Raw genomic sequence first — 18649 nt, forward strand, 5'->3', positions numbered from 1 at the left:
CATAGGAGTCTTTAAGGCTGTGGAGCCATGCATCAGTCAGCTCTGAGAAGAGCCCTGCTCCCTCAAATGGGATATCGTGGAGGGTAGTTTGCAACTCCTGGGACAGCCTGGAGGACTGTGACCAGGAGTTGTGCCTCATGACCACTGCAGAGGCAATCACCGTGGCTGTCGAGTCCGTAGTGTCCCAGGCCAGCTGGAGGGTGCCTCTCGCCACTTCTTTACCCTCATCCACTAAGGTGGCAAACTCTTTGGCTTGGTCCTGTGGAAGGCCCTTCTTGAACTTGCTGATGGAGTCCCACAAGTTGAAATTGTACCTGCCTAGCAGGGCCTGACGGTTAGACACCTGAAATTGTGGGAGACAGCAGTGGATCCCTGGCTGGGCTAGGGGGTCTGACCACAGTGGTACCCCTGTGTAGCTCCGGGGCAGGCACATGGCCTGACACAGGTCCTTTGTCCAAAGCCCCCTTGTCCTGCGGAGCCCAGGGGCCCTTGGGCTTCTGCCGTTTCTTGGGCACCAGCAAAGGGGAATGGTGCTGGGTGGGTTCCATAGCCAGCGGTGCACTGCACACTAATGCCGAAGTACTAGGCATGGAATTTGACTGGAGGGCTCTGAGGCAGGACGAAGCACAGCCTCCGTGAAGAGGGCCCTCAAGCGGATATCCCGCTCCTTCTGGGTTCTAGGGTGAAAGTTCTTGCAGATCCTGCACTTGTCTTTTCTGTGTGATTCCCCCAGACACTTGAAACAGCTGTTGTGGGGGTCACGATGGGCATCGGCTGGGTACACGATGAACCTGGCTTGAACGCTGACTTTGCAGCGAAGTCCTAGCTGGGACTCTTAACTACTAAAACTATGGGACACTTAACGGTTAAACTAAGTACCTAAAAACTAACTACAAAGGAGACAGAACAATGGGCTGAAAGAATCGCTAATGTTCTTGCAATGCAAGACAAGGCATTCCAACCAACCATCACAGATGGTAAGAAAGAACTGAGAGGGTGTACAGCTGGCAGCGCCTGAATAACTGATGCATGAGCATGGCCCTCGGGGGCACCGCAGCTGACCCTACAGATACTATTAGGGCAAAAGTCTCCGTGGGCACGCACACACCTAGAATGGAATTGGCATCAGCAAGCACTTGAAGAAGAACCATGGATTCCAGTGGGACTATGTGTATAAGGTTTACTCATCTGATTGAGAGTTTTCTAAGGGGGGTGCGCCTGTGCCTGTAGTGAATGGGAGCAGGATTGGGCCCTAGACCCTTATCAAGGTTTAATTTGTAAATCTCAGCCACGCAGAAAAATTCACGCCAAAAAACTGCTCTCTGTTTGGAAGTAACTTTATTAACAATAAGCACAAGATGTGTATGATCGTTATTACACCAGGATAATTCTATCCAACGAAATGAAAGATTGATAAAGTGTATTATTCAAACATCAGACTAAGTACATTGTTTTCAGGCAGCCCCAGTCACCCTTGACAGGACAAAGGATTTGGAAAAGCTACTTAACTATGTAGCAAGCATAATGTTTTTCTCGATGTGATAGCAAGGCCTAGTTTACCAGTTGGAGGACTTAACATGGCTCTCAACTCTCAGGCTCATGAAGGCTACTACTTCTGTCTCAAGAGGCAAGTGTACAAGTGGCACTACCCATGCACTAATTTGCACTGGCAAGTTTTTGGAATGTCAAGGACATCTGCCTGAGAATGACACTGAGGGCTAAACATAGAATAGATGTTCCCATTTGACTTAGAGCCCAGACTCAAAGCCAGCTAGGAGAGTGGGTCCCAGGCTCAACCACAAGCAGGAATGTCAACACTGCTATTTTTAGCCCTGAAGCACAAGCCCCATGAGCACAAACTCTGAGTCTTCCTGCTATGGGTTTATTTTTGAAGTGTAGACATACCCTAAATCCCTTTTTTCTGGATGATGAAGTTGTTTTGCTCAGGCTGTGATCAGGGCTGGCTCCAGGTTTTCTGCCACTCCAAGTGGCAAAAAAAAAAAAAAAAAGCTGCGGCAGCGCGATCGCACCGCTCCACTCTTCGGTGGCAGGTCCTTCATTCCAACAAGGACTGAGGGACCCGCCGCCGAAGACCCAGACATGCCATTCCAGTAGCAACCGGAGGGCTGCCCCTTGATATTGGTTGCCCCAAGCACCTGCTTCCTTAGCTGGTGCCTGGAGCCGGCCCTGGCTGTGATAGTGGGAGAAAGGGCAAAATCAACCAGAGAGAGAACTTGTGTATTTTACTTTTGTATATTTAGGCTTGGTAGAATTTGTTGTTTTAAAAATAATTTTAACATAATGTTTCATTTTAAGCATTTTTTTCCATTTTTATTTATTTAAACTTTCACAATTGCACAAAATTATGGATTTTAAGCATTTTTTAATTTCTATCCATTTAAATTTTCACAGTTGCAGGAAATTATGGGGGGGTGTCAGACAATAATTATTTAATGACAGCAGACATTGAGATCCAAAAAATTAAAGCTTTCTAACCACTAGAACACACATTTTCAACATCACATATGAAAATATACAAAGTAAATATCCTCTCATAAGTTCTCAAACTGCATTTTTCTTATTTCACCTATCTGTAAATTTTGATTTTTATAGATGGATATTTTCCCCACTGGTTTGTGTATATGCTGTGAAATTGATGTTTACTGACGTTCACCAATAAAAATCTAATCCTTCCAAGCCTTTGTGTATATATATTCCATTTGGTACTGGTTTTTCCCTCAACTAGAGTGTGATAACTAATACATACTAATAAACAGCAGAGAACCCCTCAAATCCATAGTTTTGCCCCTCACATGCATACATCTTTGGAGGATTAGAGCTTTCATTACTATACACACTTTATAATCCACACAGAAAGGGGTTAATCTCCCCATTTATCAGCAAAATTTAAATAGCAGAGGCAGTGCTGTAATGAGATCTTGAATAACTAACAATGAGTTATCTTTACAAAGTATACTGTGGTAAATTTATTTGTATTTTAGAAAGAATTATAAATAAGTAAAACAGAACTGAAATTGCCAAAATAAATGAAGAAAATGTAGTGATGACTTATCCCGGCTCTTTGTTAAATTTGTTCCCGTGCTCACTAATCTGCAGTGTCTCGCAGGCATGAGTGTGAATTAATGAGACTGTAATATTTTAGCACATTGTAATATCAGAAACATTTTGATACAGATGACATGATAATGTATTTGAAAGTGCAAGGGGTTAGGATTAACCAAACTTCCATGGATTTCAATGTATGATGAATTATGTATTTGAAATTAACTGGTTGGTTTAGTTTTCCTGTGCTATTATTGTGCACGACCATTTTAGGACTAACTCAGAATACAAAATAGCAGTATACATATGTAACAAAAAAAAACAACCTAAGACCACACATCAGAAAAAAGTTCACAATTAGCTGGAAGTATTCACACCGGCAATGATAGAAGTGCAACTGACTTCAAGGGACAGAGTGTGTAATTTAAAACAGAATTAAACAAACCAACCCCAAAATGGTTATTAACCAAGATGGTAACCCCATGCTCTGGCTGTCCCTAAGCCTCTGACTGCCAGAAGCTGGGACTGGATGACGGGGGATTGCTCAATAATTACCCTGTTCTGTTCATTCCCTCTAAGCATCTGGCATCAACCACTATCAGAAGACAGGATACTGGGTGAGATGGACCATTGGTCTGATCCAGTATGGCCAGTCCTATGTTCTAACCCAGGGAATCAATTTAAGGAGGAAGTATTTGATCTAATTTGCACAGGCAGTTGATTGTAAAATAAAAGCTATATGTTGTCTAGTCTTGTGCAGGTGCTCTGGGGCAAAGTGGGTGTTTGACAGGAGTATTAGCTGACCCCTTCTAAACAAAGGGTTAATACCCCTCAGCAGGTGCTCAAAGGAAAGGGGTCTGAGAATGGTTGTTCTGGGAGGAGACTGCCATTAAGAAGGTAGTGCTCTGCACAAGGAGCCATGGCATGATGCTGGGGAGATTTTTTTGTTGACATGAACTTATTTTGATTTCTTGTTATAAAGGTTATGCCTTAAAAAACAGGCCTTGCTGACTGTGACTTGTTTTTTTTTTCCTGTTGAGTCATTCCAGCAGCTTACTGGGTGAAAGAAGGTACAGGGATTCTCTCCTCTATCCAGGAGCCAGACTGAACACAACTCCCTAATAGTGTGGGGGCACCTAGCCATCCATAGCCCTTGCTATGCAGTGCCCAGCCAGACTGGGACTATGATTAGGCCCTTTTGCGCCATGCACAGACTCAGATGGAAGGATAGAGAGGCATGCATAGCTGCAAATTGCTGCAGCACACATAACACTGTCCAGCATGCTCCCTACCATCACACCTTTCCTTGGTGGAATGGGGCATTCTGCTCATGAGCTACATCTCCACTCTCCCTAGTCTCTCAGTGAAGCAGAATTTAGTCCTAAGAACTTTAGAAAGCTGCAGCCCTGCATGGACCCTTCTCAGCTCTTTCACGAAAGCTTCCACTTGCACCTGCAGACTGTTCTGACTAGCTGCCTGTCCCAACTCAAAAGCAGGAGATGCCCAGGATAAAACCAGCTTCCCAGGTAACAGCACAATCTCTATTATGGGCAACATGCCTCAGCTTTGAAAATGAGATTTTAATGTGTGTTCTATTCTGAGTTTACTCCATTGCACCCCAAGCTTTATTTTCCGCATCTGCTTCTTGTTTTCTTGGAATCAGTAATGAGAGAGAGATTAATAGGAAGTAGGATGAAATGCTTGTCTATGGTTTTGACTTCCACCACAAACTGCCCTGCACTGCTAGGGATGATATCACACATTACATTTCAAATGGTCTATAGATCTCCCCCCAGCTTTATCAGATAGAATTTACGTATTCTTAAAGTTGAATACAAAAGAGAAAAAGTCCCTAATGAGCCAAGAACACTGGCTTTCCCCTTGAGATCCATTCCAGGAACAAATAAATTAAGCCACACTTCTTTATTAATGATTCTATTCAACCAAAAGAAACAGCTGCAGTTTCTCCCGTAGTAGTCACATCTAAGGAACTCTACATCTCTCTAAGCAGCAAGTGGTAAGTGATGCTTCCTGAATCTCATAGCTTTGCAAGCAGATAATAAATGCTGTCAGCCATGAAAGAACAGGGTGAGATCAGACAAAGCTAGACACAGATGCCTCTCCCTCCACCGTTAAGTGGAGGGGGCCCACTGATGTTCATGCTTCAGTGCCATAAGGTATGAACTATGAAGTACAAGTTGCCTCTCCTTAGCAGAGCTCTCCTGTGACAATGTCGCAACCACCATCTTGGTCACCACCAGGGATGAACCTGCAAAGCTAATGTGTAGGACACTTCACTACAGTTTGACTTAAAGGACTATAGTCTTGACTGACCACCCATTGGACTCATTGGCAAGACTTACTTCTGTGGGTGTTGGATTGGGCTCTAGATCCCTAGCTGGCAGCTGTGGCACAATCATATCCTGTGGAGCAGGGACACCAGGACCTTGGGCCCTAACGGCAATGAGAATGTCTGCCCCTTTATTGCAGCCATAACTACACCTCTACCTCAATATAATGCTGTCCTTGGGAGCCAAAAAATCTTACTGTGTTATAGGTGAAATCGCGTTATATTGAACTTGCTTTGATCCACCGGAGTGCGCAGCCCCGCTCCCCTGGAGCGCTGCTTTACCGCGTTATATCCGAATTCGTGTTATATCGGGTCGCGTTATATTGAGGTAGACGTGTATTGCACTGCAAGGCTTTCTGTGCTCCTGTTTAACAGGAAACTCATAGACTTTAAGGTCAGAAGGGACCATTATGATCTAGTCTGACCCCCTGCACAATGCAGGCCACAGAATCTCACCCACCGACTCCTGTAACAAACCCCTAACCTATGTCTGAGTAACTGAAGTCCTCAAATTGTGGTTTGAAGACCTCAAACTGCAGAGAATCCTCCAGCAAGAGACCTGTGCCCCATGTTGCAGAGGAAGGTGAAAAACCTCCCGGGCCTCTGCCAATCTGCCCTGGAGGAAAATTCCTTCCTGACCCCAAATACGGTGATCAGTTAAACCCTGAGCATGTGGGCAAGACTCACCAGCTAGCATCCAGGAAAGAATTCTCTGTAGTAACTCAAATCCCATCCCATCTAACATCCCATCACAGACCACTGGGCATACTTACCTGCTGATAATCAAAGATCAGTTGCCAAATTAATTGCCAAAATTAGGCTATCCCATCATACCATCCCCTCCATAAACTTATCAAGCTTAGTCTTATAGCCAGATATGTCTTTTGCCCCCACTACTCCCCTAGGAAGGCTGTTCCAGAATTTCACTCCTCTAATGGTTAGAAACCTTTGTCTAATTTCAAGTCTAAACTTCCTAGTGTCCAGTTTATATCCATTTGTTCTTGTGTCCACATTGGTACTAATCTTAAATAATTCCTCTCCCTCCCTAATATTTATTCCTCTGATATATTTATAAAGAGCAATCATATCCCCCCTCAACCTTCTTTTGGTTAGGCTAAACAAGCCAAGCTCTTTGAGTCTCCTTTCATATGACAGGTTTTCCATTCCTTGGCTCATCCTAGGAGCCCTTCTTTGTACCTGTTCCAGTTTGAATTCATCCTTCTTCAACATGGGAGACCAGAACTGCACACAGTATTCCAGATGAGCTCCTAACTCTCTCCACAAACACACGCACAGACAAGGGCTGGACACACTACATACCTGCCCATCTGATGTGGGGTAAATGGGGATTAAGGGTGGGAAAAAGAAGGGGCCAACTGATGGCTTCATGGGGGATGCAAGGTTTGCTTGAACAGGCTCTGGAAAAAGGTGATATATTAATACTGGTATTTCTGAAGTACTGGCAGCAATTAAACTATCATCAACGCACAACAATTTTCTTGCACAGATTTCTTAATAGGAAAATAAGTGGTCTGAGCACCATGATGAATGTTCTTTGTGCCACTAGCAGCTTAAATCTCATAACTCTCTTTTGATACATTGCACTTCTCAGTAGGAACCTTAAACATGGTTTGAATTGTTGATGCCCAGAAGCTTTAAAAAAAAACATTAAAAAAAACCCTGTCTTTGTGAATTAGTTTTCCTCTAAGTGGCTTTTAAATCTCTCTGGCAGCCTATCAAAAGCTGCAGTATTTATGAGTTCGTTTAAAGGTTTTTAATTGAATACTAGCTGACAGTGTCATGAGGACCTTTGAGCAGAAAATATCACCATTTACAATGGGGAAACGTTACAGTGAAATACAGAATTCCCTTGCAATAAGTTATGGGAAATTTATGCCTAGTTTCAGGGCTTGGCTACACTTACAAATTTGCAGCGCTGCAGCAGGGTGTGAAAACACACCCTCTCCAGCGCTGCAAATTGTGGCGCTGCAAAGCGCCAGTGTGGTCAAAGCCCCAGTGCTGGGAGCGCAGCTCCCAGCGCTGTCCGTTATTCCCCACAGGGAGGTGGAGTACGGACAGCGCTGGGAGAGCTTTCTCCCAGCGCTGGCGCTTTGACTACACTTAGCGCTTCAAAGCGCTGCCGCGGCAGCGCTTTGAAGTGTAAGTGTAGCCAAAGCCTCAGACAATGTGGACTTGTCATTCAGAATAGGCTGACCACGCAGCTAAAATCAATGAGGGCTGCAGACACTGAGGCCCTCTGAAATTCAAGCCCAAGGGCCCATAGTCTCAAAGATGTTTAGGCCCTTAGCTCCCATTGAAATTAATGGTGATAAGCCCCTAAATAACCTGGATGATCTGGTGTAAGGCAGCTGAAGTTGGGCATTGCAAATCAGTGGCTGCTTTTGTAAAATTTGGCCTGAGTGTAATTTAGGGTTTTGCCAGGTCTGCTGTGAATGCTTTAAAATCTGATGAAATACCTTAACAAGGCAAGTGGGGTTTACACACTAGGAACTTGTTACTGCAGCCCTTACTCAGGGGTGTAGTCCTACTAACAATGGGGCTATTTTTAAGGATTACTCCCAGAGAGTGGAATGCAGGAGGCAAAAAGCCAACCTGAGGTGACTGGTGTTTTAATCACACACAAATCACATGGGTTATTACTGTGCAAATGCCCTTGCGTTCCGGAGGTGAAACCCCCTACGAACCAAAAATATTTTAGAAAAGAGACCAGTGCAGCTGGGCAGGTGTTCTGCTGCACTATCAGCAGGAGACAACTGGATTCTAAAGCTGGAAGGGACATGTTCACTCTCTGAGTAGAAGAGGAAGATGCTAAGAATGTCTACAATCAAGCCCAGCTGTCCATTCTATACAGGCATTAACAGGGGATTGAGGAGGAGGTTGCAACTCCTCCCTTGTGGGTTGGAGGGAGTCAATTATCTTTCACTGAAAAGGGAAGCGCAGAAGGAAAGGATGAACCTGGGATACAGAATGGAGGAAGTAACTAGCTGCTGAAATGGAGCGAGTGGGCTTTCTCCATTCTCAGCTGCTAAAAAGGGAGGGGGAGCTGCAGTCAGAAAAGCACAGAAAAATTGGTGGAGAAACTGAGCAATGAGTATTTTGAAAACCACAGTTCAAAGACCCCAGTAGGGTGACATTGCTGATGCAGAAGATGCTGTGTAGAGAAGATTAGAGAGCTGATGAAAATGTCTTTTCAAACTAATTTTCTCAACTCTGCTAAGCAGTAAATGGCATGTCTAGAGTTTCTCTGTACCAGTATTACTTGATTTCATTGCTGTGGGAGATTATAAAGCTTCTCCTATCAGATAATGCTGCTGCTATCAAGTGGTGACAGAATGGGGCTCTTCGCCAATACACATTTCCCATGAAAACTTGCTATCTTGCACAGAATTTAATGATCGTTTATTATTCTGTGCACTAACACTGTTGGAAATGCTTGACGCTGTATTCAAAGAAAGTAACCCTGTTGGTTTATTAAAAATTCTTGTGCTACATTCATAATTATCACCTTATAATAGGTATTACACAGTTTCCAGAAGTTGTGAGAAGTATTTTTAACAGATGTCGTTTGGGTTTTATGCAAAATATACTTAAAAGATTTCAGAAATCCTCATCTTACAATTAGACAGTGCAATGCTTAGTTCTAGCTATTGTACAAGGAGAAAAGAAAAATCATTCTGTTCAATAAAAGTTTCAGGGTAACACTTCTGTTATTGTAAAAAGTGGGATCTATGAAGTTACTGGAGTTTCTGTCCCTTATAGCAACCTGGTTCCTGGCAGCTAGCTAAGCTGCCCTGCCTAGGCATAATCAAATATTCCCCCACTCCTTTCACATGTTGTTGGTGATCATGAAAAAGGATTGGAGTCCTTCGGAAAAGGTGATGTGCCCTGGGTGAGTGGAGTTTTGCCAGGCTGGTTCCATGCACTAGAGTGTAGGCAACAGCATGTCCCACTTGCAGAGGGAATGTGAACTGGAAGCTTATAAAACATTTTTGCCCACCACTTTGCCCCTGCAGCCCTGGTCATTCCCTGCAGCACAGCCAAAACCACTGTGCAAATGCCAAGGCCTATGGCTAAGATGGTAAACAGCTTGTTCCAGCAACTGTAGGGATGTGTACGGTATCCTTTGCCCCCCCTGACTGGCTGAGAGCATCACCTGCTGAACCCCGAATAATCAGTGGCCCAGAATCAATCCCTGAAGCAAGGCACCATCAATACAGTAAATGTATCCGACTCAATCCCACTCCCACCTCCCACCCTTGTATGTTTGCTGCTCCCACCTCTGCCATGTACCCAGTACAGAGGCTTTCCCAAGGAGAATGATAAGCTAGTTATGTAATTCCACAATTTTCATTTCCCTTTTGTGACTCACAGTCCAAGTGCCTTTTAGACGTACCATGGATAGCAGCACAATAGTCAACTACAGATCGTTCTAATTTAAAAACAAAATACATCAATACTGCTCAGTGGAGAGGATGAAGTTTACATGCCAGATAAGTATTTATTTTTATCTTGCAAAAAGCAGTGGAAGTTAACTCATTTTTAAATACTATATATGCATAGATTTTGGTTTTGTTTAAATGAAATTGTTCTTGTTTTTCAGTGCAACAGTACCATACACTACTGTGTCAACAGTATCTGACTACTTGGGTTAGCCCAGGATGCTCTGACAAGGAAGGGCTGAACACCTCCTGTGAGCCAGAAGTTCCCACTGAAATCAACGGTAGATGTGGAAAACTAAGCTCCTCGTAGGGCCTAGCCCATAATGCTTTGCAATAGTGTAACAGACTGTACTCGTATGTTCACTTTTACAAAACTATGATAAAACCTGTACAAAGTATGCCTTGTGAGGTATTGTTTAAAAACTCATAACTCGCTGATCATTATCGTCCTGATATAATATGTCTGGTAACATTGTATGTAAAGTTAGTAGCATCATACAGTGGAATCTTATAAGGCATATTCCAATTCTGGGGAAGCAGCCCAAACCTGTTCCTCAGAGACAAAAGGAAAATGGACGCTTCCGCCAGGTGTCAACAAAATCAATTGGACAATCACCTGGGTAAGCAGCCATTCTTTGGCAGGAAGAAGGGTGTGAGCAATAAATTTTCATCCTGGGAGACAGATTTGCTGCCACCTGAACCCCAGCTGGAGATGATTCTCTAAGAGGAGGAAAAGATATAAAAATGAGGAACAGAGGACACAAATCACCTCTCTCCTCCCTTTCCATCTGCTCATGGCGTTAATGACACCTGAAGAAACACTGAATGGGGGGAAGGAGCCTGACTGAAAGAGTTCAGCCAGTAAAAGCATGTGGTGAGAAAAACCTTGGCTTTGAATTCACTTAGCTTGATAAGTTAGGTATTAGTTTGTGTTTTACCTTTTATTTCTTTTTAACCAATTCTGACTTTTATACCTCATTACTCATAATCACTTAAAATCTATATTTCTGTAGTTAATAAACTTGTTTTATTTAAACCAGTGTGTTTGGACTGAAGTGTTTGGGAACCTCCATTTGAGAGAACAGTGCTTGTGCACATCATTTTCTATTAATGAAGTGACGGACCTTCTATGAACTTGTATTGTCCAGGACGGTGCTGGGCAGTACAAGACACACATTTCTGGGGACAAGTTTGGGACTGAGAATTTGCTGGTGTCACTCTGTATATAATTCAGGAGTGACTGGCTAGAACACTCATATCTTTCAGGTGGGAGTGATTTTGCATGCTAGAGGCTGTGTTTGAACAGGCCAGGAGTGGTTGTTCTCACAGCAAAGCAGTGTAAAAGGCAATGCCAGGTTGAGAACTGAGGAGACATAGCTGTTCAACAGTCCAGATTGTACCCTGCGGAATGTCACAAATAGGGAGACATTCCTTTAACTGTTTATTCCTTTAACTCACCAGCTGCAATTCACCCTATGCACAAATCTTGCAGGCCACTTTGGTCCTGCTTAAGCCCACAGAATTTAAAATGGATTTAAGTGGTGCACAGCTTGGTGTTGGTTCTCTGCAGCCAGGGGTTCTTAATCCATATGGCGTGCTGAGTATTCTCACCTCTCGAAGACTTGGGTGGGAAGTGAAGATACTCACAGGAAATGTTAGGTCTTTGCAGGGATCTGGTTTATTTCATATGAGACTAGACATGCTAACCCTGAATTCTAACCTTGTCATACTAGCATCATGTTAACTAGAAATGACAAAACATACCATGAAAAAAATAGGGATAGTAGACTATGTATATATATTTACATCTACATATAGAAACTTCTTTTACTTGGAGATTCTATAAGCCACTGCCTGCAATAGCATCCATCCTATAGGTAATACTAGAGATGATTCTTAAGAGACTGAGGAGATGGGGTTATGAGGTGAGCCCATCTGTGTGAGCACCTTATCCAGCCATTGCAATGGTCCGTGCAGATGAATCTCAATCCAGCAAGGAGTGCTTGTAACATCCTGGCGATGATACTCTGCTCCCCAGCCCTACAAAAATACCAAAGGATCAAAAGGTGAGTTTCTTTTTCATTGTAATTCCACCACTAAAGGCCCAGCCTCATTGCAGCCAGTGGGAAAGTGGCCAGCGATGTCAACTAAGTTGCCAACATTTAATACATTTCTCTAGGGACAACTTCTCCAACAAGTGGGGGAGCCTTAAGGGCCAGAACTGTCTGTGCATTCAGTGAATTTAAGATTATTGGTGACACAATTATCTAAAAGTTTGTGGTTCAGACAGATGTTTGAATACTGAGACTCCTACAAGGCCCCATGAGCCTCTTCTAATTTACACTTAGTTTATTTATAGGCTTTTCCATCCACCATCAACCCCCTTCCTCTTCTGGCGATTCTGACCTGCAATTGTCCCTTATGGGGAGGCTCCTTAGCTTTCTCATTCGGGGTTCTTGAGGGCATGGGTTTCTCTCCCCATGCCTTTCTTCTAATGTGTGTGTAGGGGGGTTCCTCCTTTCTTTCAGTCTCCTCTAGGGTGGGGAACATTTTGGGCTTCACCCATTTGTGTATGTTCCCTTTCCCTATCTCATCATTCCTTCATCTCCTGCTCCACCATTCTCACTTTGGATCTTCCTGTGTCCCTCATTTCCTATTTTCCTCTGTCTCCTCCATCAACTACACCCTCACCTCAAGAAAAGGTATATGGGGCATACACACACCTGCTCGCTGTTCCTCTCTGTGCCTTGCTCTCACAGACCCCACCGCAGGGAGATGGGATATACAAGAAGCCTCAGGCTTCTCAACAGTTCTCCACAGTGGATCCTGTAGCAGGAGGCCACTCTGCCAGCTGCCCAGGACTCTGGCTGGGATTTGAGAGACCCCCAAGAGAGTGTGATGGCGTTAATAATGCACTGGAGTCCTGGAGCAACCGGGACAACCAGCAAGTCTGTTTCAATGGGTGCAGAACTGAGTTCTTATTGTGCTGCATAAAATAAACCACAACATTCAGTATGAAATCTAGTGGAGCTACTATGCCTAATTTCAGCCCAAACACAGAAGGCCCAATTCTACCACACCTAGTGGGGCTACGTAGTCCCTTACCGTGCTGATTTCACTGAGTTAAGTGGATTGAGAGATTACAAGACTAGCTCAAAGTCACACTCCTGGGCAATGTCAGAGCCAGGAACAGAACTCCAATGTCAATAGGACTAAGCACAAACTAAGATACTAGTCAGCATGAGTGGGTTTGGCAGGAGCAGGCACTTTTGGTGGGTCACTGAGCAAAGATGCTGAGGTTTATCTATGTTGCTGTTGATCTGGAGGGCTAATAGGTTTGTCATCACCAAAGAGACATTTACTTTAACATGGTGGAATTTTTACAGGGAGAAGAGTTAAGCTTTGGGGCCTGTCAAACAGGCTCCTTTTAATCAATTAGCGTCATTCTGGGCTGCAGTGAAGTCAGTTTACATTAAAGTTCTGGAAAAGTTTTCATAAAAACTCTTTTCTTTATATTGGCCCCAGTTTATCTACCAGATCTCCTGGATCTGTAATACTGGTGTGTTCTGTACTCTTTTTTCATCAAAAAGTGCATAATGACAGTAGAACAAATGTCAGAAGTGCCTAAGCCCCTCACTTTATTGGCAGTACTGCCAATCTGGGGGGGAAGAGGGGGAATCAAATTTGTGTACACCTGACCAGTTTGGTGCATGGAACAGTGACAACATTGCAGTAAGCCAAATGTTTAAGTGGCTGGACAGCTCCCTCTCGTGGCAGCTTGAACACATTCTCAGGCTCTTTAATGGGTTTGTTACTATTCATGCTGTACACTCAAACCCACCGTGACTAAAATGGCAAGGAACTGTGACTTCTGCTTTTATCTCTATCAAAGAAAGTTACTCCAACTCCACCGCTGCTTATGAACTGCCTGCCCTGGGCTGCAGCTGGAATTCTTGGCTCCCAGTACTAAAATGAAGCTGGAAGCTTAAGCAGATGGAGGAGCTCTCTGGAGTGATTAGAAAGGGAGTGCAATCAAAACCACGGGCAAAATCCTAGGCTTGTTGTCTTGTCTCATATGATTGCGATGGGGATAGCAGTGACTAAGTGGAGGGTCCAAGAGCCAGTTTGCCAGCATAGAGCAAATGGCTCAGGGGTCTGGAGGCAATGAACTCAGCAGAAGTCCATACTGGCGGCTCCAAGTAGGAGCAGCACAGGCTCCTCCCAGCAGGTTGTGTCAACAGCAGCCTACATGAAGGGAGCCTGGGCTTGGCCATGCCCCAGATGAGCAAGCTATGCAGTCCCTTGAAGCTGTGCAGCACCACAGTAAGTGTGTTTTCCAGGTCCTCTCCTTAGCACTATGGCCTCAGGCAGTGACGTCCAAGAGGAAGTGAACCAAACTGGGAGTCAGAAGACCTGGGTTTTGTTCCTGATACTGACAAGCTGTGTGATTGTAGAGGTCTCATTTAACCTCTCTGTGCCTCAGTTTCCCCATCTGCAACAGGGAAAATGATACCCACCTTTGTAAAGAACATCGCCATCTATAGATGAAAAGCATTCTATATGTTCTTAGTATTATTACAGTTGTGATCCTAACCAGCCGCTGCATGGGTGCACTGGGGGGAAGAAGAAACAGAAAGTGGCTTCTTGCACCCTTCGTCCCCAGTGGAGGAGAGGACAAGGTTTTGCTGCTAAAATGACCATAAGAGGACTCCCAAAGCAGTTTTCCAAGGAAAAAATAAAGAGGAGCAATGAGGTTTGAAAAGATTGGAAATGGACCTCTCACACATTGATGATAGGGAGCCAAAAGGGTGATATAGTGTTTACAATTGTTTCAACAATGCAAGACGATAACATGGGAGAAGTCTGGTTCAGCATGAAAACACAACAGCATTCCCTGCCACTCAGGTTTGATTCCAGATAACACATCAAAGAGAGCGCCAGCGAGTTACTGAGATAATGAAGGTGTTGCGTGCACTTCCTGAACAAACATGCCCATTCATGTCGTCCACTAACAAAGAACACTGTTTTTGCCACTAATACTTGAGTTGTACAAGACTTCAATTCCTTCTCAAACCGGAGCACAGCATAACAGTGCAGGTCACGGCTTGGGAGACTTTGGCTTGCACGCTTAGGGAAAAAAAGTGCCAGGGGATTTTTAATTTCCACAAAATGCAGATAGGACTTCGGTCCTTAAAGTTTTATAGGACAGGTCTGCACTCAGGAAGCTCTTCAGACACTTTGCAAGGAGGAGGAGGGGTTTGACCCTGCTGATATTCATTCTAGGCATATCAGCCCTGATTCTTGGCCCAAAAGCCCCGTCCCATCTGGCATAAATACTGCAGTCATTTGGACAGCACCATTTCTTGTATAAAGCTGTAATAACTGACAGGTCTTTGCAAACAAGATCAACTAGACTGGGGGAGTCTTCCAGAGCTGAAGAAGTGCAGATAAAAACTTCCAGTCCCCTGTGGTTAGCTTTCTCCCAGAACTTCAATCATAAGCTCAAGAGGCACTGGGAGGGGTTTGTTCAACCACCTGAAAGTCACCAGGCTCCTCTTAAGCTATGTCTTACACTGGCAACTGAACGACACAACTTTTGCCATTCAGAGGTGTTAAACTTTAACAGAGGTGTTAAAGTATTTTGCTGGCAAAAGAGCCGACAAACAGCAGCTACACTGCCTGACTTTTAGTGACACGGCTGTATCAACACAGCCATGTCACTAAAAGCTGCGTAGTGTAGACATGGCCTTAGTCAGGACAAGTTAATGGGAGATGGATGGGCCTGTGAGGCTATAAACTGTAATTGTAAATGAGAGGGCAAGCTGCCGGCAGAGCTCAAAAAGTTATGTATTCTATCCCTTGCTCCTAAGCTTTGCCATTTTTCACTTAGGTCGGTATTTCCAAACCTGGGCGCCTAAAGTCAGGCTTCGAACTCTGCACCTAAACAGCAGTGGGCTGGTTTTCAGAGGTGCTGAGCAACCCCAACTCCAAAGGACACTGAATGGGAATGATGGGCACTCTGAAAATCATCCCACCTTTATCTAGGTGCCTAAATACAGATTATGGAGTCTGACTTTGGGTACCTAGATGTGAAAATCTGGCCCTAGTCTCCAGTCTCCTCTTGCTGGGAAAGGGCATTGAGAAGATCGTAGAAAAATCAACTCTAGCAGAATCTGATAGGTTCCAAGTTTCTGGAGAGCAGTTAGTCTGGCTTTAGACCAGGCCATGGCGCAGAAAAGCAACAGTTTCAATGGTCAACAGTCTCCTCAAATCAGTGGGCAGTTGTCTTCAATACTATTGATCATAAGGGGCTGCTAACTCATTAGCTGAACATGGCTAGGATGGATGAACAGCTTTGAAGAGATTCTCTTCGTTCCTTGTGGCAAGAGATCAGAAATGTGTGGAACACCATCAATTCCTATCAAGTTCAATGAAAACTGAAGGTGTTCAGCACCTCACAACTAGGCCTCATCACTTTCATTCTACAGCAACTACCGTCTGTGAATTGTTTAGTAGCATTAATACATTTTTTTATGTTGGTGGCTAGATAAAACTCTATTGGAAAAGATCAACCCAGTTAACTAATCCCTGGGATTTCCCTTTTCTTTCCAGAAAGGCAACAGAAGAGAAGGAATCCTTACTTTAACAAAGCTCATTCGGATAGTGCACATCTTGGTCAGCTCATACACCACCTCAAAGCCATGGTTGACTGACTGGGCGAGCAACTGAGCAAAGAGCTGGTTGTTGAAAATCTTGAGGCTGCAGCCACTGGGGATCTTGCAGACAGTGGCTGGGTGGAAGCCATGCTGATAGTTACAGTTGCGGCTCTGTACAAAAATGCTGCTGTCACTCACGCATTCTGCATACACCTCGCCACCAACATAATAGAGATGGACACCTTGAAAGGACAAAACCACGAGTTATTTCTCTGTAATACTTGACATATATTATATTAGGGCTTTACGCTTTGGCTACTTTACTTCTGTACAGTGTAGCAAGGGGGTGTGGCCTCCCTCAGAGACTAATGGAAGGAATCCCCGTCCACACCTCGGTGGGTGGAGCAAGGACACCCACGCCCACCCTGACGGAAGCAGAGGGGTGGGACAGGAAGTATAAAGGGTGGACCCTGAAGCTCAGTTGGGCTACAGCCACCAAAGGAGTACACAGATGCCTCCCACCTGCTGCTAGAGTTGGAGCCTGAAGAGGACCTCAATTGTGCTAACTCGCCAGGATTGCCAAAGCTGCCAGCCAACCAGGACGCCGAGGAGCTGATGGGACTGTTGCTGACTACATGTTCTGAGGAGATAGAGGACAACCCCAAGACACAGGTACCACAGCGAAAGGAGTATAGGAAGTAGCCCAGGGACACCCGACTACAGTCCAGTTGTGTTGTTGCCTGAATCCAGGTCAGTGTGTTTCGGCTGGATCACCGCCGACCCATTGGCGGAACCATCTGCCAATGTTAAGACCCTGGGCTGGAACCCGGTGGAGTAGGGTGGGCCCCCTACTGCCACCCCCACCCCAGGACAGCAGCCTCCCCACTTTAGGCCAAGAGGCCTGCATTTGTCTGCCGTTTGCCAGAGCTAGGATCTCAGACTCTTTGGTGCTCTGCCCTGTTTGCAGGCCTGAGCCCCTAGATTGCTTGTTCTTATTGGAAGGCCTGCGAGGTTCCAAATGATCACTTGGGACAACTAATGAAAAACAGGGTCAGGAGTGGTGGTCAGAGGTTCAAAATGAGGGATCCAGGTGGGGACACCAAGCAGAGGACTCAGCAAAACCAAGTCCTGTCATCCCTCCTCCAGGTGGAGATTCAGAACCCCAGGGCAGTCCTGGCCAGAAAAACTCCAGAGCTGTCCTCTGGAGCTGGACCAGGAATTAGATTGCTTGTTGCTTTGCCCTGCCTGAGGGGCTGAGCTTGTTAGACCACTCGTTTCTCTGCCCTGCCTGAGGCCAGAGCCCTGAACTACTTGCTGCCTGGTCCTGCTTAGAGAGCCACGGCCTCAGAGACTGCTAATCCCCCAGTAACCTTTGTCTTGCCAGAGGCCCGGGAGCAAGAGGGCATGGCCTCCCTTGGAGGCTGAGGGGGAGGGACGGACACCTAGTCCTACATACAGGTACCAGCCAATTATTACTCCATCTGTGTAATTCCTGTATATCACCCTAATGGTAGTTATTGTAAAGTCACAAATTTCCTATACAAAATAATAAAATATTGCTACTGATACATTTAAAGTATATGTATGTAGATGTTTATATGTAACATATCATGCACAGAACAAACCTTTCAGTGATTTATGTCACAATTCTATTCCATACCAAAAAAAAAAAAAAAAACTACACCAAAAGAACATTAAGGTTGCAAAATCAAGCATACTACAAAGTTAGGAAATGCCAGAATTAAGGTTGCCTGCAGAGTCTTAATTTCCTCCCCTGCACTCCCAATGCACACTTGATATGCCTCATTCAGTACACAGAATGGATGGTGCTCTCTTACTGAGCAGCCATTCAGTAGTTATTATTAAATATTTTGGATGTTTTTCTACATTTTCAAATATATTGATTTCAATTACAACACAAAATACAAAGTGTACAGTGCTCACTTTATATTATTTTTGATCATTTTTACAGTGCAAATATTTGTAATCAAAAGAAATACTATTTTTCAATTCACCTCATACAAGTACTGTAGTAAAATCTCTTAATCGTGAAAGTTCAACTTACAAATGTAGATTTTTTTTTGTTCCATAACTGCATTCAAAAACAAAACAATGTAAAA

General features: G+C 44.4%; 2 protein-coding genes across 6 annotated transcripts in view; one reads left to right on the forward strand and one right to left on the reverse strand.

The window, feature by feature from the left end:
• Positions 1-18649, forward strand: part of LOC120401683 (regulatory factor X associated protein) — a 51219-nt gene that overhangs the window by 12763 nt on the left and 19807 nt on the right. The window lies entirely within an intron of this gene.
• Positions 8571-18649, reverse strand: part of SMAD9 (SMAD family member 9) — a 67756-nt gene continuing 57677 nt past the window's right edge. For 2 of the 5 annotated variants that reach the window (XM_039531818.1, XM_039531828.1), the window contains exons 6-8: positions 16515-16771; positions 11821-11913; positions 8574-10593 (exon numbers count right to left, since the gene is read on the reverse strand). In XM_039531818.1, the coding sequence (XP_039387752.1) occupies positions 10486-10593; positions 11821-11913; positions 16515-16771 (458 nt within the window). In that variant the 3' untranslated portion in view covers positions 8574-10485. Of the gene's footprint in view, positions 11914-16514; positions 16772-18649 lie in introns of all 5 variants that reach the window. The other 3 variants (XM_039531846.1, XM_039531833.1, XM_039531838.1) reach the window with 2 other exon arrangements.

Source organism: Mauremys reevesii, linkage group 1, assembly GCF_016161935.1.
Source record: "Mauremys reevesii isolate NIE-2019 linkage group 1, ASM1616193v1, whole genome shotgun sequence".
Lineage (NCBI taxonomy): Eukaryota > Metazoa > Chordata > Testudines > Geoemydidae > Mauremys > Mauremys reevesii.